This window comes from Gasterosteus aculeatus, chromosome 8 (genome assembly GCF_964276395.1).
Source record: "Gasterosteus aculeatus chromosome 8, fGasAcu3.hap1.1, whole genome shotgun sequence".
Taxonomy (NCBI): domain Eukaryota; kingdom Metazoa; phylum Chordata; class Actinopteri; order Perciformes; family Gasterosteidae; genus Gasterosteus; species Gasterosteus aculeatus.
In genome coordinates, this window is record NC_135695.1 from 19172260 (window position 1) to 19200257 (window position 27998).

The 27998-nt window shown below is 47.0% G+C and overlaps 1 protein-coding gene across 2 annotated transcripts; it reads left to right on the plus strand.

The window, feature by feature from the left end:
• Window positions 1–834: 834 nt before the first annotated feature.
• On the plus strand, window positions 835–27869 carry lingo3a (leucine rich repeat and Ig domain containing 3a). Of its 2 annotated transcripts, none has more exons than XM_040184898.2 (2): window positions 835–1406; window positions 23633–27869. In XM_040184898.2, exon 2 carries the CDS (start codon window positions 23685–23687, stop codon window positions 25518–25520), a length of 1836 nt encoding a protein of 611 aa, XP_040040832.2. In that variant the 5' UTR covers window positions 835–1406; window positions 23633–23684; the 3' UTR covers window positions 25521–27869. The 2 variants fall into 2 exon arrangements, with proteins under 2 accessions (XP_040040832.2, XP_040040833.2); XM_040184899.2 differs by having other exon boundaries at window positions 862–1221.
• Window positions 27870–27998: the final 129 nt, after the last annotated feature.

Genomic DNA, 27998 nt, shown 5'->3' on the forward strand with positions numbered 1-27998 from the left:
AGATCTACGAAATACAATCCACCCGTCGGCGGCCTATAACGGTTCCCACCACCTGGCGCGGCTCGCCGCCACCATCTATCCAGTTTCAGTGTGTCAGGGGTCGCTGTCGAGCTGGTGGTCTGAAATGTGTAGATTGAAAAGCAGTCCACAGAATGAATCCAATGCGATGTATTTCATTAGGTCCATATGTTGATATCTCGCTGTCGTGTAAAGGCTTTGTGGAGAGAACTGGAGAAAGTGTGTTTGCTCTCATTGTTTTTGCTCTTATGGACTCTCTTTGAGTTCCCTCTCAGGCAACGGTGGAAAACAATTCTAAAAACAAGGTGTTTGTGACTTGACGCTGATGACTAGCCGGCGGCCTTTAGCAGCTGAATGGCCAGATATCTCCCTCAGGAAGATGTTGAGACAAAACAGAGTTGAATTAACTGTTTGCTGGAACACAACTTGTTACTGGTTGTAAGTATTTAGCACTTTTCTGAATAATAATAAAAATATTGGATTAAACCAACCGGCTGGCCAATTAGCCATTAATCAAGTGTTAACGATCATTTGATCTGTGGGTGAAGGGAAAGATTGGGTTAATAACCAACTTTACACATTTCTGCTTGCCTAGCGTATCGCATTAATATAAAAACATATTGTTCAACATTTCCGTGCATTTATTTGAGAATATAGAAAAACAACTTGGTCCCATATGGAATCTCGCTGCCGAGTGTAATCAACCCACCACCTGAAGGCTTCAGTGAGCTGAGTTCTCAAGTAGGGAACTCGTCTTCCGTTTTCCCCCCACAGGACGTGAATGCAGCACAAAACAGAGTCAGAGAGAGAGAGAGAGAGAGAGCGAGGGAGAGAGGGAGAGAGAGAGAGCGAGCAGCAACAGCGCAGATGAGCCTTTATGCACAGCAGTCGGGTCTTCTTTCAAACCAACACACACACACACAAACACACGCACACACTGCGCGCCACATCCCTCCCGCCCACACACACACACACACACACACAAATGCCAGGACACTCACACACGTGCAATCCCATAAGCAGAGCACCGTCAGTCGGAGCCGGCTGCCGGTGGCAGACCTCGACGTGTCCGCGGGACGCAGAGCCGGGAGCCCGCTGTGAGAGGAGCTCCTACCCGGCGCACAGCAGAGGGGAGCCGGACACTTCCACCCGGGGGGCCGGAGATCCTTCGGCTGCAGGAGAAGAGGCGACGGAGCGGGGAAGGTGAGCGAATCCAATCCGGTCCAGCTGCTGCCGCTGGAGGAGGAGGAGGAGGAGGAGGAGGAGGAGGAGGAGGAGGAGGTGGTAGCTCGGTGCCGGGAGGAGCAACATTATCCCGCACGGACCCAAAGCAAAGCACCTCCGGGCGTGCAGATGTGAGAGGAGTGCCGGGCAAGTTCTAGTCCTGGGTGAGCAAACTTGACACACGAACACACACACACACGCACACGCACTCGCGTGCACTCCACTTGGTGCCGTGGGACACTTTGACACAAGAGGTCTGAGCGCAAAGTGACCGCGCACGTGGATCTTCTGGCGTTTCTTTTCCCGTTCCGCTGCTTCATTGTGTCTTTCTCGCTCACTTACGCCGATGACCTGATGAGCTTCAGATCTCACCCCCCCCCCCCCCAACCCCCTCAACCCCCCAACCCCCCTAAACCACCCGCGGTCGTGGTGCAGTCCCGGCTGATCGATTTGCTCTCTAACTCAAATGGACATCGGGTCTCATAATCTCGTCATCCTTGAGGTTATTATTGTTATTATTATTATTATTATTATCATTATTATTATTATTGTTTTGCATCCACGCGCGCACAGCCTCCCTGTGAGCGCGCGTGCATGTGTGTCTTTGGTTACCTAAATGAGGTTGTAATGATATAAGCGCGGGGCAGAATGGGGGTCGGCCTGTGATCGATCCCTGCGTGACTCTGCTCACTTCTCTCCTCCGTGTTTCCACTTCGGCTTTCATCTCCATCCCGACTGTCACGGACTGCGGTTCGACGATGACCCGGCGATCCTTCAACGCGACGCCTGCATGCATCGCATAATGTAAATAATGTACATTACAACTGCGATTGCGTAACTGTCTTTCTGTTGGAGAATAGACGTCACAGTTGCTTTGCATTTTATGGTGGCGATATTTTGTCCGTGATTGATTTTGGGTGCAGGATCAGAAGGTCGATGGCTGGAAAGTGACAAAAAAGAGATGGATGGGGAGTAAAACCTTCATGGGTGTTTCCACCCTGGTTTACGGAGCAGAGAACTTTAGTGTATCACTACACACAGATGCTAATCACCTCATTTTCGATCAATATTGAGATCATGATCATTTATCACGATAATAATGGACATGTATATATTTTTATTGCACGTTCACATTTACACTTCTGTCACAAACATGTTGTGCTACATTTCCCCCTATAGACATATTTGCAATGTAACAAACCTTTTTACCTAAAATCAAACCAACAGAGCCGACTTCTGCCTTCACCGTATTCTACGCTACAATACATTTTTGCATTGAAAAAAGATTCTTATTGAATCAATTAAAATGTAGCAGCACTTTATTATCTGAAATTGCATCAGCAGCCGCAGCTTTACATTCCTGCTCGGGGAAACATCTTTGCATCAAAAAAGGATTTAAAATAAGGTTTTTCACTTGAATTCACTTAATTTAGTGCAACAGCGGACGGGCAAAGTAAGTAATACACCGGTGGTTTATTTCTCTTTTACTCTGGAACATTCAGGAAAGTGTTTCCTATGAGCTGAGTTTTAAATCTGAATATGTTAGTTGATCCTGCTCATTTAACTGTGGGAAGCCCAGATGTTTGTCTCTCTGGGTGCTGGAATGAATAACAGCAAAACAGAAATTCACTAACCTGCTGAATTGAGCATCTTCTAATTCTTTTTTTTTTGTACTTAAGTAATTAAAACCGTACCCTGTGTAGCTCGCATCTTGTCTGCAATGACTGAGGCATAAGCGGGTTTTGGTTTCCCATCCAATTAAAGTAAAACGTTGTGTGTGATCTGGATCTAGATTTTTAGATGTTGCTCGTCTTTTGGCTGCCATTGTTGTACAAAAATAATCTTTAATAATTCACTTTTCTTTTTTTTTTTCTCGTGATATCGGAATTGAAGTTGCGCTGGTGAGGTTTTATTCTGCCTCACGGATTCCAGCCTGCTTGTCGAGAGCCACGGCAGCGGCTTCCGTCTCAAAAGTGACGACAAAACCAGCACTGAAGTCAACGCAATTACACAAGAGCACTTATTGGCACCCGAGGTGCCACTTAGCCTCACAATGTGACAGATTTACGTGTCAGTAATGAAATGTGTGCTGATGTGCCTGTGTGGTCCTCTGAGTGCTTTGTTCCGTCGGGCCTGTTAAGCGTCGTCCGTTACTCCGCCCACACTCACCTTCTCATCTCGCCGTGCGCTGCGCTCCATGGTGACATCACCTCAAACCCAAACCTGCCTCGAGCAGCAGAGTGGAGGCCGTTATAAAGGTTGAGATGAAGCTTAGTGAATGTTTGGGCCTTGCAAGTATTTTATTTCCCCACCTGGTTACCTCACACCAGCCAACACTACCACATGCCAAATGTGTGCATGGATGAAGATCTTTCTGAAATATGGAAACTAACGTGAAAGGGTCAATATAGTTTTTATACAATCAGTTTGCAGTTGTATTACTCCCACTTTTACATCATACTTTTATCTTTTTCCGACCCCCGTTATCGCTACTTTCAGCTCTCTGCTCGGTTGCCGACTGCTTTCCCTCGCACTCTGCAATAGTTGCGTGACCTTTTCGGATTGTCATAGCGGACCCAATAAATGGATATTTGTTTTTTAACTCCTTCTGGCTGAGCCGCTCACCACGTGACCCCCTGCCGGTCGGAGGCCGTGTGGTAAAAGAGTCGCTGCCTCGTGGGGGAACGATTCGAACCAAGGCGTTGAAACGGCCGGTGAAATACTTATTTTTCGATTCGATTTGGAGTAGGACAATTGGAGCCCCCTCCTCGCCCTCGCTGCCTCCCTCCTGATACGGTTGCTGATTGTCTGCAGTAGCGTCGTGTCGTGTGTGTGTGTGTGTGTGCAGAACCGGGGCTGCGTATGACGTTACTTTCAATGCACACACAGAACCCACGGCCCGTTGCCTGAATTTGACGAGGAGTGAATGGAATTATAAACGCGCATTTTAATGTAAGAGTTCATTCAAAGTCACTGACGTTGGCGTGTGAGAAATGGAGGCTCCATCAGGGCCGTTTATTGGTCGGAACAATAAAGCAGACTGATGGGCTCTGGTGTCGAGGAGGTTGTTTATCTTCCTCTGAATGTCTTTTGGAAGATGATTCAATTTCTGCCAGTTTCCCTTGAGAAAATGTACATCTACCACTCACCACCACAAAAGTATTCTATGGTACATACAGCGGAGTCCATTTATAGATTGTACGGCAGATTAAATACGCTGCCGTAGTCCCACAGCGTCATTCAACACTCATTCAAGCTCTGACTTTTTCCGTCTAGTCTGTCTTCCACTTTTCCTAATCTGGCCGAATGCTTTTTCCTCCGGTTCACTCCTCCGTGATGCTTCGCAGGAGTCTTATCTCAACCAAATTGGCTCATTTAAGCCGATGATAGGTCCCGTGTGACTCTACTGGACCGGCTCAGCGGGAACCGGAGCGGAACAGATGAGATACGGAGAGGAAGCAGAGGGGTGACAGAGACGAGATTTTGATCTCCGGATGCTGCATATTTCATGTTTTCCGAGGTCTGCGGATGGAAGAATGAGCGCTGAGACGACCGTAGTCTTACATAAGTACTAAAAGGGAAGCCGAGGGGTCCCAGGAGTGTAGGTAGACAGTGGTTACTACAGTACGACCCGGGGATTCTTTAACAATGTGAACAGAACTGGTTACATTCATTTATGTTCACTACACTGACATATAATTACAGGCTTTGGGCTTAAGTGAGCTGATATTTGAAGTCACGCACCACAGACCATCTTCTAAGGGTTGAAGTGGGCTGTTTATATACTCGCCGTTCTCTCCGGCTCATTTCCTTTTATCTATTTCTTTTGCTGCTGGCGGCTCGAGGAGCCGTAAAACAATGTTCCCCGGTTTGGATCGTCCATCTCGACGGAGAGAGAGCTGGAGAAAATGGAGTCAAATGCTCCTGTCATGAGGGACCATCCTAAGCCAGCACACACGTCACACACAGCGCGGGTTCGTTAGTGCTGACACAAGACGTCGATTGACTGATTCTGAATGAAGTGCGCTGCTGTTTCTATCGAATAATCTCGTACGATCGACACCCACGCGGCAGGACGGCGAAATAACCAACTTATCCGGTGCGTTTGGAGCCTCCTCGTCTCCTCTCTCGTCGCCGTGCCCCCCCGGAAATCCATCTCAGCGAGCCACCTTTAAGGGTGTCTCGATCCCCGAAATGCATCTCTAGGAGAGAAAAGCCTGTGACAGGCAGCAGAAGTGCGACGGCGAGCAGATGTTGCAGCTGCGCCGTACCGTCATATCTCATTGACGGCGTGTCTCATCCGGTTATCTGTCTCTGACTCCTCTCTCCTTTCCGTCCCTTCACCTCCTCCTCCGTTAATATCAGCGAGGGAGGGCTGAGATCCGAGGAGAGGAGGCAAGGAAAGGAATTGAGACACCTGCACCCAGACGACTCCTGATCCTTAACTGAGTCCTTCTCAGTCATTTTGCGCTGCAGCTGCATCAGCGAATCAATATGGTGTGATGCAATCGGACATAACTTGACCTCCCTTCAGAGTAAACAGTGAACGCTGAAAGGTGGTTTTCATCCTCTCTCAATCCCCAGAGCTAAAAATGTTTTTCTGCTCCAAATGGACAGCTACGCCGATTGAGACAGTTTATTAAGACGTTGGCTTTAAACCATTTATTCCAACCGTGACACCATTAACTTCACGTGTAATTTGTCAAAAGAGGCGATATTTTTTTCCAAAGAACATCCCTTGCGAATAAAGCCTCAATTCGGAGGGTCTTCTGCTTAATATTAACCAAGTGATGGATTCCACAGGTATTAAACTCGCCGTGCTTCCTCGCGCGCTCCGTTATTAAAGACATTTGGTAGCAGCTGAACCGAGCAGACGCGGCTCCTCGTTCTCATTGAGCCCTTTCAACGGACCAGCTGCGTCCTGTGGGTCAACTCAGGTTACACACAACCTTCATGCCGCCGTCTCCCCCCCGTTGTCTGTTCAATGAGCCGTCTTCGGTGAACTCATTACAAGATTGGAGCAACGGATGAAATGGAGTTTATTTTTTGTTGTAATGCTGACATTGTCTAAAGTACGACGCACACGTTCATCGTCATGCATTTGTATCTTTCCTCAACACTGAAAACCTCTAATGCCTTTGGCCAAAAACCATCCTGTAATTTGAAATATAATTAAATATAGACGGCTGTAGGTGCACACGCACGTATTTACACACCTCTCACGGCCTCCCCTAATTTATTTTGCTTTGCTCGGTTGATCAAAAGTGGCATTTTCTTATTTTCATAAAGTAACCTCACTCCCGGAAACCCACTTAATGACTCCGACTTAAACATATGAACTTTCCGTGTTGTGGTCAGATCCGCTTACCACTGAGCAAGGGTATTAAATCCATGATTAATTAATCATTCCTCTAATGGCTCCTGTCGTCCGGAGCAGCGTGTTTGAATCAGCTGACGCATTCAGTTTGCGGAGGAGAGTGATGATGGCGACGCTTTCAGATCAAGATACGCGTGTTTTTGGTTCATGGCGCTCTCTCAAGCATCGTCTCCTTCCCTCTCTCCTCCTCATCAGCAAGTGCGTCTTCAAACCCAGTGAACCCATTTTTGAATGTCCCACTGAGCCGTTAGTGTAAATGAAGATTAAAGAGCCGGTCTTTGCATCTTCACGCCGGCCCTTAACCCCCCAGTGCTCCTCCATCTCTCAGAACCAAAGCCCCCTTTTTATCTCCTTCTTCGCACGCTGAACATGAAACAGAAAACCGGTTGATCAAATAATTTTCCTGAAGTGGAGACGCGCGGAAGCGGGGGATAAGAGGTCCTTCCGTTTCACTTAACTTGATCTGCTCTCTCCGCTTGTGTCCCTTTTACGTGCAGCTCTCTGGCTCCCGTGTGCGTTTGGTCGTTTGCTTTAACGCATGAAAGAGAATTAAGCCTGTACAGGATCCAGGAGGTTCTGCGCCGCGTTGTCAAACCCAATTATCTGACGGAACATTGGATGAGAAGCTCAACAGCTCTCTGACATGGTGATAGCCAGCAGCTGGTTAGCTTAGCTTTGCACAGAGGAAATAAGAAAACAGATTGGCCGTAAGACTGAACAAGTGTGAAAAGGAACATTTGCTGTTTCACAGGTTATGTGCTGGACTGTTATTTATATTAGTCACACATGTGCAGGATACTGTTCATTTGTTTCCCCAAATGAGAACATTTCCGTGCAACACCAGCTGACCGTCTAGCATGTAGCTAACAAATTACTGCTAGCTGCTTAAACGCACGCGAGAGATGATTTGACTCATTGTTTGAGATGTTTTAGGAACTACACTCCTCTTAATGAGCTTCTAGTTGGACGTCGTCTGCCAGCTGACGAAAGGCGCAACGCGCTATTTCATTATGGGGGTGTTGATTTGAGCTGGTTGGATATTTTCAAAGTGACCTTTTCACTTTTGGGAAAATGTTTAACGTGGCAGTTGTGAATACTGATTAGAAGATGATACCGTGGTTTCTATTATCAATACCCTTTAAAAAGAGCTTCACTCTTCTTGGATGATAATATGTCAAACTAATGGAGATAATTGGCCTATGCTTGGTTTTATATCACAGGACTAGAATCAGGCATCATATTGTTCATGCAGCAGATGTCCTTGGATTTGGATAAGTACCCAATACAGTTGTACTCTTATGGAAACATAGGTTACAGTTATTATTGCATGCCCAATAATGTAAGCAATATTTTCCTGTTTCCATTAGTAATGGTATTTTATATTCCATGATATATACATTTGCAAAGGCAAAATAGACTTGTTTTGCATACAGCATTTCAGAAGGCCTGTTTAAAGTGACAGTAAACCATACGTCCAATTAATGCCTGCACGGTATGCTAATAGAATATTCCTTAGATACAGCTCTGCTGTTTGAGAAGCAGACCGGACGGCATGCGGCGGATTACAGAACGCTCATCACGATCCCAAGAGACACGGGACGTGTCTTTGACTTGTGAGCCTCTCTGGCATGTGACAACTGAGCCTTTTACTATAATGCCGCACCCAGAGAGGTGGGATGGGATGGGGGGGGGGGTACGTTTGAAGACGAAAGCCTTGTTCCAGCTTCTCTTTTGAAAAGGATGTCAAAGCCTGGAAGTAAAATCTCCGTCGCTTTGTTTCTCCATCATTGGAAGTAACGAATCCGCAGCTGTATGTGTGTCCACGTGCAGCTGTGACAGATGGCTGTGATGAGATTGTGCTAAATGGAGCTCTTCCTCCCTCGTCTCCGTGCTCTTGTGTTCCTCTCCCTCGCTCTCTGTCTCCGGTGGAACATATGGATTTTGTTTTGCCTGTCGGAGGCGTTCCATCAGAGGAAGTCTGCTCTAGATCTTTTCCTCTGAACTGACTCCCTGCGCTGGCTAGTTTTTTCGTTCCGTTGTGTTGAAGGTATTACAGAGGCCACGCTCTGCTCGCGAAATAACTGCATGTGCACTGTGCGCGCTTGGCCCACTTTAATCTGCGGAGGCGTTCTGCGCGCTGTTTCGGGGACGTATGGGGTTGTCCTTGTCTGCATTGATCACAATCGGTGGATCCTCTCTGCACACGTGCACGAATGCATCTGTGTGTCTTCAATGGCCTCCTGTCACATTGCCTCAGTGCTCGTGGAGACGCGGCTGCATGGGGCTGACATCCGTGTTGTCTTTGCTAACCTGTCATTGGTTAGCGATGAATTATTCATCTTTTTTTTTTTCTTCCAAGAAACACTGATCGTCCTGCCAGCCTGACAGTCGGCCTACGGTGCGCTGTCAGAACCTTCCATGTCTCTTTCAAAGACATCTCTGCCCGCTTCCCTTTCCCTCTGACCCGTGGTGCACGCCCATGGCTTTCTTTTCAAAGAATTTTCTGTGCACCCTCCCAACCGCCTCTCGCTTTTCTCGGCTGCAGTGAAACATTCAGAACATCAGAACCTCTTTCGATGGATCTCTCTACTTTCTCGGTGTCTGGAAGGCTGCGCGTGCGTCACAGTAAACAGTTCCAAAAGAGCCCCGTGAATAATTTGTATGTCAGGATGTAGCTGCGGTTGCGTCTATTTGCATGGACGAGGTTTTTCTTTTTTTTCCTTTTTTTTTTTTTAAGGGCGGTGCAGTGTGTGTTTTCTGACTCCAGCATGCTGTTTCATCCCAGCACATCCAATGCAGAGTTCCTGTGGGATGTCAGAAGAGATCCAAGTTCAGCGTGCAGGCCGGGGCCCAATTACTTGATGCCCATAGCTGTCCGTAAAGAGACTTTAAAGAGGCCCCTTCACATGGCAGCCAGCCATGATGTCGTAATCCTTCTTAGACTTGCTGAGATGCCGTGTCATGGACCCTTTTGAGGACACAGATGGCTCATCCCTCACTCGGGTATCGTGGACATTAGCAGTTCGCTTCAGGGGTAAATTTTCCCTGAAGAGTTATTTGAGGTCGGCGCCGTAGTGACTCGGCTTTCGCTCCGGGGGATTGGAGGCTCTGCGTGATGAGCTGAGGCTCAGCGCCCCTCCTCCCGGTGCCTCTTCATCCCTCTCTTCCTCACCGAGTCCTCCAGGGAGAGCGGCTGAGTCGTTCTCTCCTCCCCTCTCCATCCTCAATCTGCTCCTGCTCCTCCTTCCTCCACCTTCCTTCTGTTTGCTCCCACTCAGCCTTCATCAAAGGAGTTGACAGCCTGTGTCATTTGCCACGGTTCATTTCTAACTCCCCGCAGAGCCTCAGCGCAGAGGCCGTATGTCAAATCCAGCATTTAGCGGAATTTCTGGGTGCGTTTTTGTGATTTTATTTTTTGCTGTCGTCTATCCGGCCCCCTCGTAGGCGCCGCTGGTAGCCTGCGTTGTATCACGGACAGCAGCAGGAGCTGATGGAATCTGTCTTCGGTTTAGATTTACTCCAGAGAGATGAGAGAGAGTGTGGCTGTCAACCACCCATCTGACAACACATGCACACACACACATGCACACAGTCTATGTTCGTCTGAAGTGCCTCACTTTTGAGAAATCCATGTCTAATGTCCTCCTCCGGGCTCCGTCAGGACGTATAATCCCTCATCACCTTCCCTAAACCATCTCACATCACTGTTTTTCTGCTTTCATCTGTCGCTCTGCTAAAAAAATCTCTCTGTTCTTCCTTTGCTCCTATTTCCAATTGTATTTTGCAAAAGCCGGCGCCATGCTTTTCTCGTGCCTAATAAATGTTTGAAGGCACCCCGCTCCTTCTTTAGTCTCCTCGCTTTTTTTTCCGTTCATGGTCAGAACCGCTGTGCGCGCCGCCGCTCTTCTCCGCCACCTCCTCGCCGCTTCAGACTTATTTTACCAACACGCTCGTTGTTGCATTAGCTAGTCTCTCAGAAGACCTGGCACAGATACAGGACTCCTACTTACAGCTCATTGCTGTAAGCAGACGCTCCCCTCATTATTTAAGCGCCACAAAAAGGAAATTTTGGAAAAACTGATGCATTTGTGATTTTTACAAATTAACGATTATCCGCGGGGATTTTGAGCAACGCGCTGAACGCGATTCTGATGTTTGAAGATTAATCCACAATTGGCTGCTGACTGTCAAGGCTCTCTGTCTGTGCCGGGAGAACTGATCCAGCGCCAGCAGTGTTGCTCGAGATCCTATAATTGCTTCAGAATTCTTCCAGTAATTAATACTCTCGGTTAATTACCCCAGAATCTCAAACATCGCCTTGTTCTCACATTGTCGGGCTCAGCGCCACAGGACGGAAAACATGCACGTACACTCTGTCTCGCCAGATTTGATTATTTATCGCCCTGTTTGTTGACATGAAGGCTGTTTTCCCTCCAGTGATTTGACTCGTTCCTCGCGGACGGGGTGACATTTGAGCCGCGCCTCATCTCGCCAGTGGACCGGGCAGTGCGGCCATTCCCATCGGAAACAGAGGAACAAGAGGCCGGTAGAGTGAAGTAGGCCACACAAACGGGCCGAGCGGGAATATGGACGACGGAAACAATACATGGACACAGCCGGCTGGCTCAGTACATTTCATCAGCGTGCCATCAGGCCGTAACCGCAGTGCTGCCCCTGTGCCGGCTCTGATGCACAATGTCGACCGCACACGTGAACCAATCAAAAATCCAAATCTTAATGTTTGATGGCATTACAAGAAACAAGGATAAAAGACGGGAAATAAAAATCAATACACACAACAAAATGTTCCTTTTGTAAAAGCAGTTTGACATCCACATTTACATTTTTATCCGTGTCATTTTTTTTTTAATGTTCTTAGAACTGCAGGAAAAGAGACGCGCATCCCCGTTTCACAGGCGGCGGGGATTTGATGAGTCGACCTACATGAGGTGACGTGAGACACACTGGCATCACGGCTCCTCGCTTCTCGGTGAAAATGATGAGCTGCTCAGAGTCGGTGCACACTGACGTTAACGTGAGGGGCGACGCAGATGTCACGGACGCCCGCTGGCATCGTGTTACGGTAGTTTCAGATTTCTGCGGCTGCATTGGATTAGATGCTTCCCACGTTGCGGAACGTATTGTATCTGTGCATTCGTGTCGTCACGGTATGAAATGGAATAATTCAACTGTTCGACAAACCAAAGCGCCTGGGCGGTTTGCAGGGTACGTTGTCACTAGACCAGCTGTGTGTGTTTTATTTTTATTGTTTCATTAACCGGTTTCATCTTTCATAATGTTGTCTGCTTGACTTGAGCTCAGTGAGTGTGATCCGTCGTCTCGGTCATCATCAGTCTCCCCGGATGACTTTAGCTGTCGGTACCGATCGGCTGAGGACTTCCTGCATCCTGGAGTGAGATTTCCATTTCCAGCTGCATCGCATCGTAGCGCCTTGAAGAACACAATAATACTACTTACTCAATGCCAAAAAAGCAGCCAGCCGAAGGCTATATCTGGAAATTGTCACATGAGTGACGAGCCGTTATTTTCTATTACACATATTAAAAAGGAAAGATTTTCTTTCATCAACTTGCGAGTGAACCGAAGCGTTCGTTAAATATTAGACTTTAGACAACGTTGCCTCGTGGTTGCTAACATCTTTGCTGTATCAACTTGGTATCAAAATGTCCTTTTTGCGGTCATTTGGTCAAAAGCTTAAATGCCTCCAAATTGGAGGACATTTCGGTTTCTTGGTCCCAAAAGAGACGCCTGCGTGTTCATGTCCGGCCGACGGCTGCTCAGTCGCCTAATCTCTTGAGCAGTCTGGATGGTCTGCTGTTGGATCTGATATGATGTGGAACACGTGGACTCCCATCTCTCCCCCGTTTCCCCTGCTCTCACCTCCGGTACCTTCAGTGGGGGGGCGGGAGGGGGGGGGCTGATCGGCCCGATTCCATCAGTGCCTTTCAAAGACGTTTCCTCCTGGTTTATTGCACTGACAGAACTTTCCCCACCTCACTGCTGTCGAGTGATAAATTATGAATAGATGCGAATGCAGCAGCGGCACCGCCGGCCAGGCCCGAGGATTACTTTCAAATTGCTCTCCGCTCCCCCTGCAGCCCCGCCGGCTCGCTTCACCAGTCACACTTCCTTCCCAAGGGACCTCAAAGGCAGTATTAGATTCCCGCCCGAAACTCTACCCCCCCCCCCCCCCCCCCCCGCCAATCATGTAAAAAGTTTTTGAGAAATGAGTCACTATGGATGCCCAATGCACTGTATATAGTTACACAGCGCGCGCTCGGGTTGCAGCCCCCCCCCCCCCCCTCCCTCCCGCTGCGTTTGACTCCGACTGTCAGTGGGTGACGTCGCTTCTTTTGCGTTGATAACATTTCTCACTTCCCGCTCTGGAAGGCAGCGAAAAGGAGAGCGGCCCTCTCGGATACCCGTTGACTCCAGATAACCGGGGTGTAATTGGGCCCGGTTGAGGAGCAGGCAGTGAAAGGCGAGGCAGAAGAGGACGGGGGTCTTTTTAATGAAGCCAGTGAGAAGGACGTGGGGAGCCCGCGGGCCTTCAAGGAGGATTAGAGCGGGCTCCAGCAGATTTAGGCTTACGGTGCTTCCACAAGTCTCTCGACCTTCAGGGGCGGAAAGAGGACAAGGAAGAGTGTCGGGGTCGGAATATAGAGTAGTTTGCATCTTTTTACAATGCGCGTGATGTGCCGTAGTCTGTTTACCCCCCCCCCCCTTGTTGTAGCTTGATCTTTAGCTGCTCCCCATCCAGAGATGTTGGCAAACAAAAGGATGTTTTTCTAAAGGTCAGCGTCCCACAACACACTAACCTTTTAAAATACAGCTCACACACATTCCTCAGCGGGTTGAGGACTTTGCACGCCGCTCCGTCTGTTTCTGTATCTCGGTGCGTTCATCCGTGCTCGAGTGTAAAGCGTAAATCTGTGTTTGCGTGTCTGTCGGGGGGACGCGATGCGTGCAGGCAGAGCAGCGTGCGACTGTGTGATTCGGGCTTGACGCGTCCCGCCTCTGCCTCTCTCTGGACGTGTGGCGGGCGGCGCCAGAGAGCGACGGGGAGTCGAGCCAATTGGCGTAGAAAGCGCCCCGACGGGCTGAAGTGATGGCCCGTGACACGGCGGGCCCGGGGTCAGCCGGGGCGGGAAGTAGATGCCAGCGGAGATACCGATCATCACTCTCACCTCCGCCTCTCGACGACTTTGTCTTTCTGGTCCGTGGGTCGGTGCCAGACGCCGGGGCCTGCGGTGAATCTAAGTGAAACCGCAAAGTGCCGCTGTGATATCGATTAAGCAGCTGTAGTTGTGTATTTACAAGACAAACTAGGTCACGTAGGGCTCCTTTTATGAGGAGGTTGGCTGCCAAAGCAGTTGGCTGATCATTTGAGCTTGAGAAAATGACTCTTCTATTAACTGTGTTCATGCTTGGATGGAAGATCCCTTCTCTAGTTACATTGTGTTTAAAAACTGGAATTTGCTTCACGACTACCTTTGACTTGCTGTTTTTTATGTGAAAAATGTGCAAATTACAGTTCTTTTTGCAATAAATATTGATGTATTGTGATTATTTAGGTCTGCTGTGTCTGAAGTAATCGGGAAGGATGAGAAAACAACAGAAGTGTTCTTCTGCTTTAAATTGCTGCTCTATTTTACCGGGCAGCCTAATGGAAATAAAAGAGGGTAATGTCTAATAGGTTGAACAGGTCCCACGTATACTGACGGTGTGACAAGCAGCCGTTTGCTCTACAGTTCTAAGATTCGCAAAGCGATGGTTGTACTTTTCACGTCATTACACCTCGCGTTGAATCACCGTGCTGTCAAGGACACAAGTCTCACTGTTCAATGGGCCCGATGCCTTCAAAGAGGGTTGTGTTATTTCATCAATTCACCAGTTACTGCCAGACCAAATCAGGCCAGCAAACTAATATTAAATTCTCTTTCATATTCCTTCTTTTGAAAAACATCCCCAAAAGATTTGGACACGGACAAACGAACGTTTGGATCGGTTTGTCCTTTCTACCAATTCCACCCAATTATGCCTTTTCCGTCCCGGTGGCCCGCCGCTTCTCATCCCGGCTGAAGTCAAGGGAGTAGCCCGAGAGGAGAGCGCCGGCTGACTGACAGTCTTTGATCACAGGGGCTTGGAGACAGAATGGACATTTAATGCGCTGGATGCCAGTGGCAGCCTTTCCGTACGGCGAGCTGGCTGTCAAACGGGTGGCTGACCGGCGACGTTGTTCCACCGTGACGCCCGTATTATCCTGTCCAAAACCAAGTGTTCCACATGACTTGACGGTGGCCTTTTTTTATTTATTTTCTGCCAACATGACAGGGCTGCCATTTAAGAGAAGTGACACACACGCTTTAAAAGTGAGTGAATGGTCACAAAATGGCGTGATGTTTAGAAAAAATGCACCATAGGCAACTTAAACGTATAGTTTTTGACATTTTGGGGATAAATCTACCCCCCCCCCCCATAGGAGCACTATTGGATACTGGGTCCATGCTAGTTGTTGGGTGTTCCTACAGACTTTGACAAATAAACACATGTCTCAGTTAATCAGAAGGGAACTAAAGACTAAATTCAGGAATCGTTGGGTGTGCAGGTTTTCGTTCCCTCGCTGGCTTCAAAATAAAAGCATCCAGGCATTTCTCTGTTTGATATAGCAGCTTGTCGCTGACAGGCAGGTGCGTTTTAAGAGGATAAAGACAGGTGTGTCGGGATGGCGGGGCAGTAAATCCTGGGGTGTCCTAAACTAAGTATCGCTCACTGTCGCTGAGCTGGACCAAATTCGTAAGTAATATTGATACCGGTTTGAATGAAACCAGAACAGATAAAGACCGGAAACATTCACAAACACTGTTAGTGTACTTTTACATTCTTCTTGTAAAGTGTGTTGAGACTGAATGAAAGAAAACATCTTCTTTTTTTGAATGTGAGTGCTGGACTGTTTTTTTGGTGCGATGCTGTACAGGCGTCGCATGGACTGGATCCATTCACAAAGATTACATGCTCAATATTGCTTCTGAACACACAATGAAAGAAAAATGACTGTTGACTTAATGGAGGGCATTCAGTGCCAAAATATATAATCTGAATCATTAATTACTATAATTGGAATTTTTTAATCATCATTAGTCTCTTTGCAGGGAGCTCTCAACTCTTATGAGGCCTTGAAATAAACAAGCACAGCATAAATAACTCACCCACCCATTTAGTAGGGCTGAATTGACGGAGATCACTAATGAATTACTGTTACACAACGTTGCTGATGAAAGTGTGTGAGGTTGGGTGTCGATACGATAACACTGCTCAGGCTTCTATAGGCTTCAGTTTGCATCTCTCGGAGTGTGTATGCGACTTGGAGGAAGATGTGTCACCCCGCGTTACAGTGACGGCCCGTGGCATGGAACTAAATGTTCTATTGAGGCGTGCATCCCTTTGTGGTAACTCAAACTGACTGCGCTTGGAGGGTCAGGATTGTGTGGGTGTGTTTGTGTGGGAACCCTAACATTGGTTTTAACCTTCTCCTGTGAACATGCCTCAGTACAAAATGTGAAAAAGCAATAGTTGTTCATCAAAGTTCAATCAACAGAACTTTTTTAATTGTCAGGAGACGTGATTATTGAAAGAAATGTACAAAAAGAAAATCACCGGTGTGTTATAAGTGTTATAATTTGCTTTTGATTGCTTACATTTTCGCCCCAGCCACGGGCCGTGTGAATAATGTACCTTTTTGTCACTGAAATGAGTTTTTCTTTAATACCAAAAATCTGCTTAAAATAGCCACTAACCTCTTTTCCCATTGGCAGGAGACGAGTAAGCTTTTATGATTTCAGAGAGGGGGCCTATCACCTGCGGCATGCGTGCTGTCAAACGCGTTGGAAAAAGCAGCATGGAAGCCACTGAAGATACTAGTGGTTATTCCATTTTCTGTCAAACTCGGTGGAGACTAATTTGAAACAATGTTTAAGCACTTCTTAAATATGAGGGCCTCATATTTGTTGAACAATGCATAAGAAAAGCACCTTTTTAACTACTTAAACAAGGCGATTGAAAGACACGCAAGTTGGCCCATATCTAAAAAGATTGCAGCTCAGAGAAATCGCGCACATTCTTGTAAAAATTACAATATTTTACACTATTTAAAACATTTTAAAAGAAAGAAACCCTACGGCTTCTTCTGGAATTGCGTAATAATGTGATTGACGTGAACAATTCATCCGTGAGTTTCTCCTTGAAGACCAGATGATCTGATTAGCCATTTGCTACGTAAAGGTGTAGTGGAGTAATGTTGACCTGAGAAGAGAATGAAGTCACTCTCTCTCTTCGAGTGTTGTTATCGAGCTTCTCCACTCTTGGATGACAGACATGCTTTTAGTGCATTTAAGCTTGACTCAGTGGTTAGCTCACAGCCACCACTCTGCACGGCTCTCATGCAGTCGCCCTGACCAGAAAGCATTGTCGTGATAGCTAAGAGCTAAGAGCTACAAGCTACGAGCTGTGAGCTACAAGTTACGAGCTACAAGCTGTGAGCTACAAGTTACAAACTACAAGCTGTGAGCTGCAATTTACAGGTTGTGAGCTACAAGCTATAAGTTGTGGGCTAGGAGCTTCAAGCCACGAGCTTCGAGCTGTGAGCTGCAAGCTACAAGCTGTGAGCTACAAGTTACGAGCTACAAGCTGTGAGCTTCAAGTTACGAGCTACAAGCTGTGAGCTACAAGTTACGAGCTACAAGCTGTGAGCTACAAGTTACAAACTACAAGCTGTGAGCTGCAATTTACAGGTTGTGAGCTACAAGCTATAAGTTGTGGGCTAGGAGCTTCAAGCCACGAGCTGTGAGCTGCAAGCTACAAGCTGTGAGCTACAAGTTACGAGCTACAAGCTGTGAGCTTCAAGCCACGAGCTGTGAGCTACAAGCTACAAGTTACGAGCTACAAGCTGTGAGCTACAAGTTACGAGCAACAAGCTCTGAGCTTCAAGTTACGAGCAACAAGCTGTGAGCTACAAGTTACAAGCTACAAGCAGTGAGCTACAAGCAACAAGCTGTGAGCTACAAGCTACAAACTACAAGCTGTGAGCTACAAGCAACAAGCTGTGAGCTACAAGCAACAAGCTACAAGCAGTGAGCTACAAGCTCTGAGCTGTGAGGTACAAGCTATCAACATGTTGGGAGTTGTCGAGTGGCGAGGCTCCCAAAAAACGTTTTCACTTTTAACTAGATAAACAAAATGTATTTCGAATCCCCCTCGTAATGTGCATCACTCAATGTCATAGATCATATTTTTAGAACTTGATGCATATTATTGTGAGACGTTTGTCAGCTTTTACTTTTTAAAAGGACATTTTACAAGCTGACTGGAGGTTCTGTCTAAAAAGTTCCAGTCAAGGTCAAAGTCTCCATGTCAGTGGAACATGACCATGCAGCCCTGCATCCTTAATCATTTACCTCCTGTTCGCAGAAACCTGTATGTTCATAAGCCCTGAAACAGTTCTCTCTCATTACAGATTAATGGCACATGGCAGGACACATTCTTAATCACCTCTTTGTGTCCTTTGTTTTCACCGCTCGTGCTTTGCCTACGGCGGAAGTGAAATTTAAGAATCTAACTTTAAGCCATTATAATTAAAACCCTATTTGGAACTTTTTGTGTAATGGAAATTTTTGACATATCTGATCAGTTAACTGCGGCAGTTCAATCATGGAGGGCAGGAGCAAAACCACATTAAATATGTGGACTGTTTGCATAAGATGCCCCTCATCCATCATCTTCTGACTTCTCCTGTCACCTTGATGCCCGCACCGTTTCTTTTTTCATTACATACCTGTTTGCTGACGCACGGTGCAAAAGGTTACGACATCGTCTTTGGGAAGAACTGACACAATCTCATGTCTGCTGGTTTGCAGGCCGCTGTCCTCCAGCATCTGTACATACAGTAGAAAAAATATATTGTGCACAGATGGGAGGTGGGTGGCAAACCTGTACATACTCATATAAATGCACACAGAATGCTCAGAATCCCTCCAAGCGACTCCGCTCCCGCCAGCATCAACGATCCATCACCAGAGTGCACGGTGTGTGTGAGGATGTGTGTTTGTTCACTGCCAGGGCCTTCAGGGTCTCCCTACACACACCGATGGACACCGGCCGTGGCTTCCCTTGGCGTACATGAGTAATGTGTTCTTTTTCTCTCTCTAATGGGAATTCACACACACACACACACACACACACACAGTTTGGGCTTACGTAAAGCGCAATGAGTAGACGTGGTTGAAATGAGTGAGCAGCCATTTGAGGAGTTTTTTGTGGATGTTGCGCGTCGGCCTGTGTGCCTTTTCTGGAGAGCGCTCGGCAACACCTACGCTCTCAAACCAGCCCGCTGCTCATTTGTCAGCCGTTTGCTACACCTACAGTATGACGATGGACCCGACTCCGTTCTGCTGCTGTCCATTGTTCTCAGCTTTTTTCTTGCAACAGATAACACACATACACAGGAGAGAGCTACGTACAAGCCTGTATTTTGAGGCTCCTAAATAGAATGTTGAGTCCTTCAAACAATCACATTACTGCTGTGACTTAGCAACTGGGTATTAGACAGGGGCTGGTGAGCATTTTCCTCCAAAAAAGCAGTAGTTCACCTGGTTTTTTTGATTGTTAATTGTTTTTTTTTGTAAATATAGAATATAAGATAGAGTATCATCTTCTAAACCTTTTAGTATCTGAGTCTACCTTGACACGCGCATGCCCGGTGTACTTGCTGCTGGGCTGCATTCAGATCGCTCGCCTCCCCGCACACGCACACCAGCGCTTCTCGGCTTATTAGAGAAGCGCCATGAATACGTTAATGGGGTGTGCGCGTGTTTAATGTGTACAATTTTGTCCGAGCATCAGCAGTGCCCTCTGTCTCATCTCGTCCTAATGCCCCCATGTCGAAACATGTGGGCGCTTCACTTCAAACGGCTGAGAAGGACCGGGTTTTCACGCGGCCCATTAGTGCAATTTACTGTCCTTTCCAAGCCCCTAATAGCTTAAACAAAAATAGCGCACGGAGTAATGGTCGCCTCTGAAATAAAACGCCGTAGGGGTTTGTGCAGGGAGAGGTGGTGGGGTTGAGGGTGGGGTTGGTAGAGGGCAGGGGGGGGGGGTTACAGAGATGGCAGAACATCTCAATGAGCCCCTTTCCCCTTTAGCTTCAAATCCCTCTTTACTTTCTAAATTTGGCTCTGTTGCTATCTGACCTGCAATTGGCTTTTTATTTCTATTTTTTTTAAGCGCACAGGCTACACTTCCCTCGCTCACTCGCCGGGTATCCACAGTGTTTTGGATACTAATTGGGCTGCAGTCGAGGAACTCGTGAACACAAGGTCATCCTCTTTCTGCGCTCTGCAGTCCCGTGACGACCCGGGCTGAGAACTGCTGCACACAGGTGGCACCTGGCCGTACCGGTGGAGGAATGGGTGACAAGATTTTGGATGGTTGCAATTAAAGGGTGAGACCACAACTGTCATTTTTAATACAGCAATGAATTGTCATTTTCCATTTTGTTGCGTAGTCAAGCCAGTTAAGTAAACAAGCGTGAGTCTAAAGCCCGCGGCTCTCTGCCGGCTGGTCATAAACAATTTATTTAGATGGTGACATGATGATCATACAAATGTATGACATTAAAGATTAAACACGAGTAAAATTCAGTAATGGCTTTGGTTAAAACAAGAATCCCAAATATCCTCTTGGCTCTAATAAAGCTTAATCTAGAAGAAACTAATCATTCCCTTTGGTTGCGTCAACAGCTGCTATTTTGTGAAACTTGATAACATCCTATTTCCTGTTGTTTCTATCAGCTCATGACTAAAGACTGCTCACGTCTGATGACCGTGTGGTTTATTCTAATTGATTTTTGAAAAGAAACGGGTCGATAAGCTGTCTTTGAATTAGATATAGATCATAACATACGCAATTTTACATTAGGCAGCACAGCAAACTGTTAAGACAAAAATAAACAAAAGTGTATCAATGTTGAGTCACTTCAAGAATGCATCATAACTTCAGGCACTTTTTCCATTAGGAAGTACTGGATCAGTTAATGTTGCCCGGCAACCAAATGATAAGCACCTCTTGCCTTATGCTACTGGATAAGTGCACAGAATATACCAACCGTAATGACTCCATACAGACAAAAGCCATCTTCTGCAGCAGGGTGATACTACAGAAACAAGACCGTACTCGCTGCCTTTGATATGCGTGAAAACACCCACCTAGATAATTCCTGAAGAGCTGGTGAACAAATGAGCAGCAGCTGTGAAAGGGTCTAGTGGCAGAATATGCAAGAGAGTATGAAGCTGGGAAAGGGGTTGGTGGGAGGCAGGGGGGGTGTAAATGGAGATGGTGCAGGCGTCTCCATGACAACATGAGACACCTACAGCATTGTCCTTTCCGAAGCCCATCGTAGCATTTGAAGTTCATGTCAGAGCCAGAACGTTGATTCTGCCTTTTTTAACACGTAGCTGTCAGCCGACATCGCCGACCACCCACACTCCCGAAGTAGAAACGCAGCAGGGGGACGTGGAGGAGAAGCAGCTCCTTCCGCTCTCCGTGACCCGCAGGCCGTCCTCCTGTTGCGTAATCGCAGACCACAACCGGGCACTTGTGACTGCAGCGTACTGCCAGTTAACAGCAGCCTCCCAGACTGCTGTGCGGAGCTGCTGCTTGTTGACCCGCCGCGCTTCAGCTGGTCGGGGGCCTCCGGGTTTATGAGTGAGTGACTGCTACCAGATATGCGTTTGGACAAGAGGCTCGTGTGATTGACATTTGAAAAATGTGGGGTAGTGGGTGGGGGTTTGGAGGAGGGGGACGCTGATTGTTTCAGAAACCCGCTGACTGTGGTTTAGAAAAATGTTTTAAACTTGGAAAATAAAAAATGTATTGGAAAAACTTTCAGACGTCACTGCTTACAAACATCATAGAGGTAAATTAAGTATTAAGTATTTGCAGTCTCGCACGACAGTACAAAAAATAATTTGTAGTTATTTCCTTAGAAATAACCGACACGTTTTGCCTTAGAAATCACAAACAATGTCCAAACATACTAAATATATGTGCTCTGCTTTGAGCGCACAACTGTAATTACCACGTCACTCCTCGAGAGCCTCTTTGCTGGTCAGAGAGCCGTAACCATGGAGATTTTTTGCCAGAAATATGTTCTACCTAGAAAAGCTGAACCTTACTTTACTTTGAAAGGTCATTAACGTCACAGAGCTGCCAGCTGTTGTCTATTATGAACAACATCACTACTTCTATCCAGGGTCTGCATGGTGCACAATATTTCACCAGGAACCGGATGCAATCTGCTTACTATTGTTTCCATACTATTGGGTTCCTCGTGTGTTAAAACATTCAGTTGTAGTGAACTGGATATCATTTGAGGACGGAAATTAGGATTCTCAGGTTCAATTTCCCCGATGCCAGATGTGAGCAGTGTCTCATTCCACGACAACAAACTGAACATGATTCAGATACTTTACGATAGAATTAATGGAACATATTTACTCAGATAATTATTTCTGTAGCCTCCCGTCTTCTCTGGTTGAAACTAGCAGCACAAAGTTCTATTATCAAGAAATCAACAGACATTGGCTAATGTGGGCGTCTGTTTTTTATAAGGGAGAGTACCAAAATAAAAAAACTATATTCTGCTACAGTAAAAAAAATAAAGAAAGAAAATGCGTCTGTGAGGAGCTGCCTCTATATACATATGCATATAAATGACACTTCCTATATAAATATAAATATATCATTAGACCACAGTGCATAACACAAAATGTGTGTGAAGAGTTTTGTGTCAGGCTGCGGCGTTGACAGTTAAATGCACGTGTGGCGTGTGGTTACGGCATCCACTGCGCCTCTTTTTGTTTGACTGACGGTAGAAATCTGAATCTGCGTCTTTAACAAAGCTCAGCTCATTTTAAGTCTTTTACCACAGTTCTGCTCCCATTCCAGTGTCCGATTGGCTAATGGGAATATCCGTCTCTGAGCCAGGGTGAACTGTAAAATATAAGGTGTGTCGAGGTGCAGGACATTAAATAAGTTATGAACTCATCTGTTACCGTGGCACGAGGTGAGCATGGAGGGTGAGGGGGGGGTTAAATTGTAAAACACTCCCTTATTTTAAACAGATGGACATTCTGGAGTTACTTTCCGTCCCACTACTTAGTATTTTACAATGCATTTCTAATGGGGCTACCACTGCTGCCAACATCCACAAGCAAACAGAGGGCTGTGTGTGTGTGTGTGTGTGTGTGTGACACATGAAACCCGTTGGCAGGTCAGGCTCCCTGATAAGCTTCATGCCTCAGAGACCCATGCAGATGATGTGATGGGCTGCTGTATTGTGATGCACTGAGTTGTATCCTTGTGCCGCGGCGAGTGACCTTGTCAGGCGTCCACTCAAACACTGCTCATACTGCACCAGGATCCCATCTGTTTTTCATTGTTTCACGTTTCCTTCAGCCTGTTTACATCCTGGTATTTTCTTGAGTTTAACATATCTCCTCACACAATAGGAATAGACCCTTTGAGTGCATTTCTCAGTGCTGTATTGTGCTTCTAATCATTTTTCACATTCATTCACAATGCGGGAAATAACAAGTTCACACATGAAATTGACATCGGGTTATTCCTTTGTGTGTGCAGGCATGTGCTTTTTAAACCGGAGTGCTGGCAAGGCACAGTCGACCCTTTGCAAGTTAAATAGCGCCAAGTGAATACAGACTCCTTTGAGGATTATCCGGGAGCTCTAGCTTTAATTTTGCTGCCGTGTCGGGTCAATTAGAGTTTATAATAGTAATTCCACTCATTTAGGGTGATTGATAGCTGCTGTTGGAGGGGAAATTGGGTTCAATTAGTTTGTCTCACTGTCGATCCCTTCGTCTCCCCCTCTCATTCTCTCTGTCCCGCCGTCCGCCTTCATCCCATTCTTTTGTCTTTCCTCAGGTTTCTGGCCCGGTGATTCGAGAGCAGGAGGAAGCCGTGAAAAAGGAGTGGCATGGGGACGAGGCCGGGCCGGGACGAGCTGGGCTGGCTCCCGCCTTTCCTGGTCTTGCTACTGATGAGCACGGTGTCGCCCGCCCAGAGTCAAGGATGTCCCCAGCGTTGCGATTGCTTCGCCAAACTCAAGACTGTGTCCTGTTTTGGTAAGCGGCTGTCCTCGCTGCCCGACGGCATCCCGCTGGACACCAAGGTCCTGGACCTGAGTGGGAATAAACTCCGCTGGGTGGAGCAGAGTGACCTGCTTTCATATCCACGTCTGGAAAAACTGGACCTGAGTGACAACATGGTCAGCAGCCTGGAACCGAATGCCTTTTCCAGTCTGCAGAACCTGCGGTCGCTTTCACTGAGGGGCAACCAATTGAAACTGGTCCCCATGGGGGCTTTCGCCCGTCTGTCGAACCTAACATCACTGGACCTCAGTGGGAATAAGATTGTCATTCTTTTGGACTTTACTTTCCAAGACCTGAAAAGTTTGAAAAACCTTGAAGTTGGAGACAATGACTTGGTTTATATTTCCAACAAAGCCTTCCTGGGTCTGGTGGGGCTGAGGGAGCTGACCATCGAGAGGTGCAACCTGACTTCTGTGTCCAGCCAGTCTTTGTCCTACCTGCAAAACCTGGTGGATCTGCGCCTCCGCTACCTCAGCATCTCCACCTTGGAGGACCAGAACTTCCGTAAGCTGGCAAACCTGAGGGGCCTCGAGATCGACCACTGGCCCTTCCTGGAGCACGTTCCCCCTCACAGCCTGCAGGGGCTCAACTTATCTTGGCTGTCTATTACTCACACTAACATCACCTCTGTGCCCACCTCCGCCCTCCGCATTCTGGCTCACCTCACCACCCTCAACCTCTCGTACAACCCCATCTCCGTGCTGGAGTCCTGGGCCCTGCGGGATCTCATTCGGCTGAAGGAGCTGCATCTGGTCAACACAAATCTGGCGGTGGTGCAGCCGTACGCGCTGGGCGGTCTGAGGCAGATCAGCCTCCTGAACCTCTCCACCAACGGCCTGGTGTCCCTGGAGGAGGGAGCCTTTCAGTCCGTCAACACTCTGGAGACGCTGCGTTTGGACGGAAACCCTCTGGCCTGCGACTGCCGCTTGCTGTGGATCCTCCAGCGCCGGAAGACCCTGAATTTCGACGGCGCCTCCCCTGTGTGCATGTCGCCCGTGGAGGTGCAGGGACGGGCCCTGAACGCCTTCTCCGACTCGGCCCTCTTCGATCACTTCACTTGCCAGAAGCCCAAAATCCGCAACAGGAAACTGCAGCAGGTCTCGGCCCGCGAGGGGCAGGTCGTGTCGTTCGTTTGCAGAGCGGAAGGCGAGCCGGCGCCGGTGATATTCTGGATCTCGCCCCAGCGCCGCCGCATCACCACAAAGAGCAGCGGCCGCCTGACGGTGTTACCAGAGGGCACACTGGAGATACGGTACGCCCAGGTGACAGACAGCGGCACCTACATCTGCATAGCCAGCAACGCGGGCGGAAACGACACCTATTTCGCCACGCTCACGGTCAGCGGGCTGCCGCTCGACGCGGCCCTGCTGGCCAACCGCACGTACTACGCGGGCGACCTCAACGACACGAATCTGAATGACACCAGGGTCTTCTTGAAGTTCACTCTGGACCTCAAGACCATCCTGATATCCACGGCCATGGGCTGCATCATGTTCCTGGGGGTGGTGCTCTTCTGTTTCATCCTGCTGTTCGTGTGGAGTCGAGGGAGAGGCCAGCACAAGAACAATTTCTCCGTGGAGTACTCCTTCAGGAAGGTGGACGGACCCGCCGCCAGCGGAGGGCAGGGCGGCGCTCGCAAGTTCAACATGAAAATGATTTGATTCTAGTGGTTCTGTTTCTCTCTTTAGAATTCTTGCCCTGTTTGAAAGGCGGTGACGTGGACCTCTGAGCTTGCAGAACATAAAATGCAGTTATTTTTTGGACATTTTATTCAGTTCAAGTTTTTTTTTTTTTTCAAACTGCTGTATATATGAGAAAAGGACAAATCTGCATGGATTTGATATATTTACATTGCCCATTTGTCGTCTGCTCAAGTCATCACGCAGAGCAAACCTGGATTTCTAAAGTATAAAGATGTCTTCAAATCTCAAATAGACTCAAATAGAAAAAACCCCAGCGGTCTTTAACCTCCACTTAGCTCTCGCCAATTCAATCGTTCTTCTCTACAAGGAAGTCGTCTTTAAAGGTCTCTGTGCTGTGTGACCTCTGTGCTCCATCGGAGGTTGTTTTCTCTCTCATCCCCCAAACCAGGAATATTTATAACCCGGCGGTGCTCAACGAATGCCAAGGACTTGCCAGTATGTATTTGATTAGTTCCAGCTACCTACTGCATATTTAGACTTAATTACAGTCAGGGTTTTTGTCCACTACTGTGATATAAATATAAAAGCTCTGCCTTTTTTTTTTTTTTTTTGCTCATGATGAGTTTGTACAGAGTACAATAAAACGAGACTCTGCAACACTGCCAATTTGACCGTAAAGCACCGTGCGATGTGGTGGAGAGAAGATTACCATCCAAAAGATGGTGAGGAAACGAAACAGGACACTGGAGGTTAAGCTACAACTAAAAGGACGAAATGCACATTTGTGTGGTGACAAATGGGTACACGCAGATGTTCACTTTTAGGCTCTGGTGTTTTCCATTACAAGACTCTTGGTCTGAAAAGGACTGCGTGTATATATTTACAGAGGTGGCTTCTTACTTTAAATAACATGCATCATTTGTAAATGTGTTGGGGTGCACTGATCCCGCTGTTCAATTGCTCATACTGTATAGGTAGGATATATATATGCTTTATAAGATGTATTATATATTTTGCAATCAAAACCTTGTTGTTGTTTATAGTACTGTTGAGTGATCAATCTGAACCTTCTGTTCTACTGTTATTCTACAGTTAGTCTCTCCTTATCATGTCGGCGGATCCCCGAGCCCACTTAACAAATCATCGTGAAATCCGTTTACATCAGAGGTCAGCTCCCTTTCCTTTTTCTGGCAGTATATATATATACTTATATGCTTGTTGTGTTCTAGGCTCATCTCTTGATCAGTGGGTTAAAACAACAGTAAACTCCTCCCAACTCCTGGCGTTCTCCGTGTTACTCTGCCGCCCCCTGCTGGCTGGAGACGGTACTGAATTGTTTACGGTCAATTAAAGCAGTGGTCCCCAACCACCGGACCGCGGACCGGTACCGGTCCGTGGGCCGTCTGGTACCGGGCCGCACCACAGAAAGCTTAAATATTTTTTTTTTCTGAAAAATGTTTTATTTTGAAAATTGACCGGATTTTCTCCTAATTGTGTGCGCTCGTCCCTCTGACATATTGTCTGACATACATACATACTGACATACAGTTGTCCTCTTACCGTGCACGGCAGTTTCACCCACCAGCGAACACAGAGTGCGGGACTACAACACCCCCCCCCCCCCCCCTAAAAAAGGTTGGGGACCACTGAATTAAAGGACAATCAGATTTTACCTCACCGGGCTTGACACTTGATAGGAAGCAATAAATTCAGTTTCACCAAGGCCAACCGTGAAGGTGATGGAGGGATGAGCTGTATTTTATTTTTCTTAGAGGCGAGAATTGATTTTGAGTGATGAGACAATATGTAATATAATAACAAATTTTACAGATTAAACCCACAATATCAAAGTATTAATGATGAACTGTGAATATGCTCTGCGCCTTGACATCAGTTCCGCAATTTGAAATACAAATTGGGTATAATTGAAGCTGAATTCTTCCTGTGAACATGGAAACCACGGTGTCAGGAAACTGCTAGACGTTTTTTGTATTGTATTGTTTTATAAAAATGAAGCACAATGTTTATAAAGCATGCTGTTATCTGCTATGATGTCTTTGCCCTGTCTTTTTCCTTTTTTTCCCCTCTTGCGGTCATCTGGTCACTCAACCGTTACGGTGGAAGTCTGAGAAGTTTGAGCGCTGACATCACACCCGTGACCACGCCACTGTGAAATGTTTGTTTTGCAAGTTGTTTTTGTCGTATTAGATTTTTTTTGAGTGGATAACACATTAAGCTGTCACTAAGGTGAATTATATGGTACTGCTTATACTGTATGAGGAGATTGATGTTCATTTTCTATGCATTCGTCACATCAAAAGAGTTAAATGTCCTTTGTGAGCAGATTAAAAATAGCGCCGCGTTCACAATTCGATGTGTTCCTTGCTCTTCACTCACGAATCGTTGTAAATCGCTGTAATGACTGGATGTAATGTGTGAGCGTAACTTGTGTAACTGATTTTAGCCCGTTGGCGTTCATGGGCCAAGTGACTTCGT

What these genes read in the sequence shown, in the direction of transcription:
- lingo3a (XM_040184898.2), top strand. Translation starts at nt 23,685, where the DNA reads ATGGGGACGAGGCCGGGCCGGGACGAGCTGGGCTGGCTCCCGCCTTTC.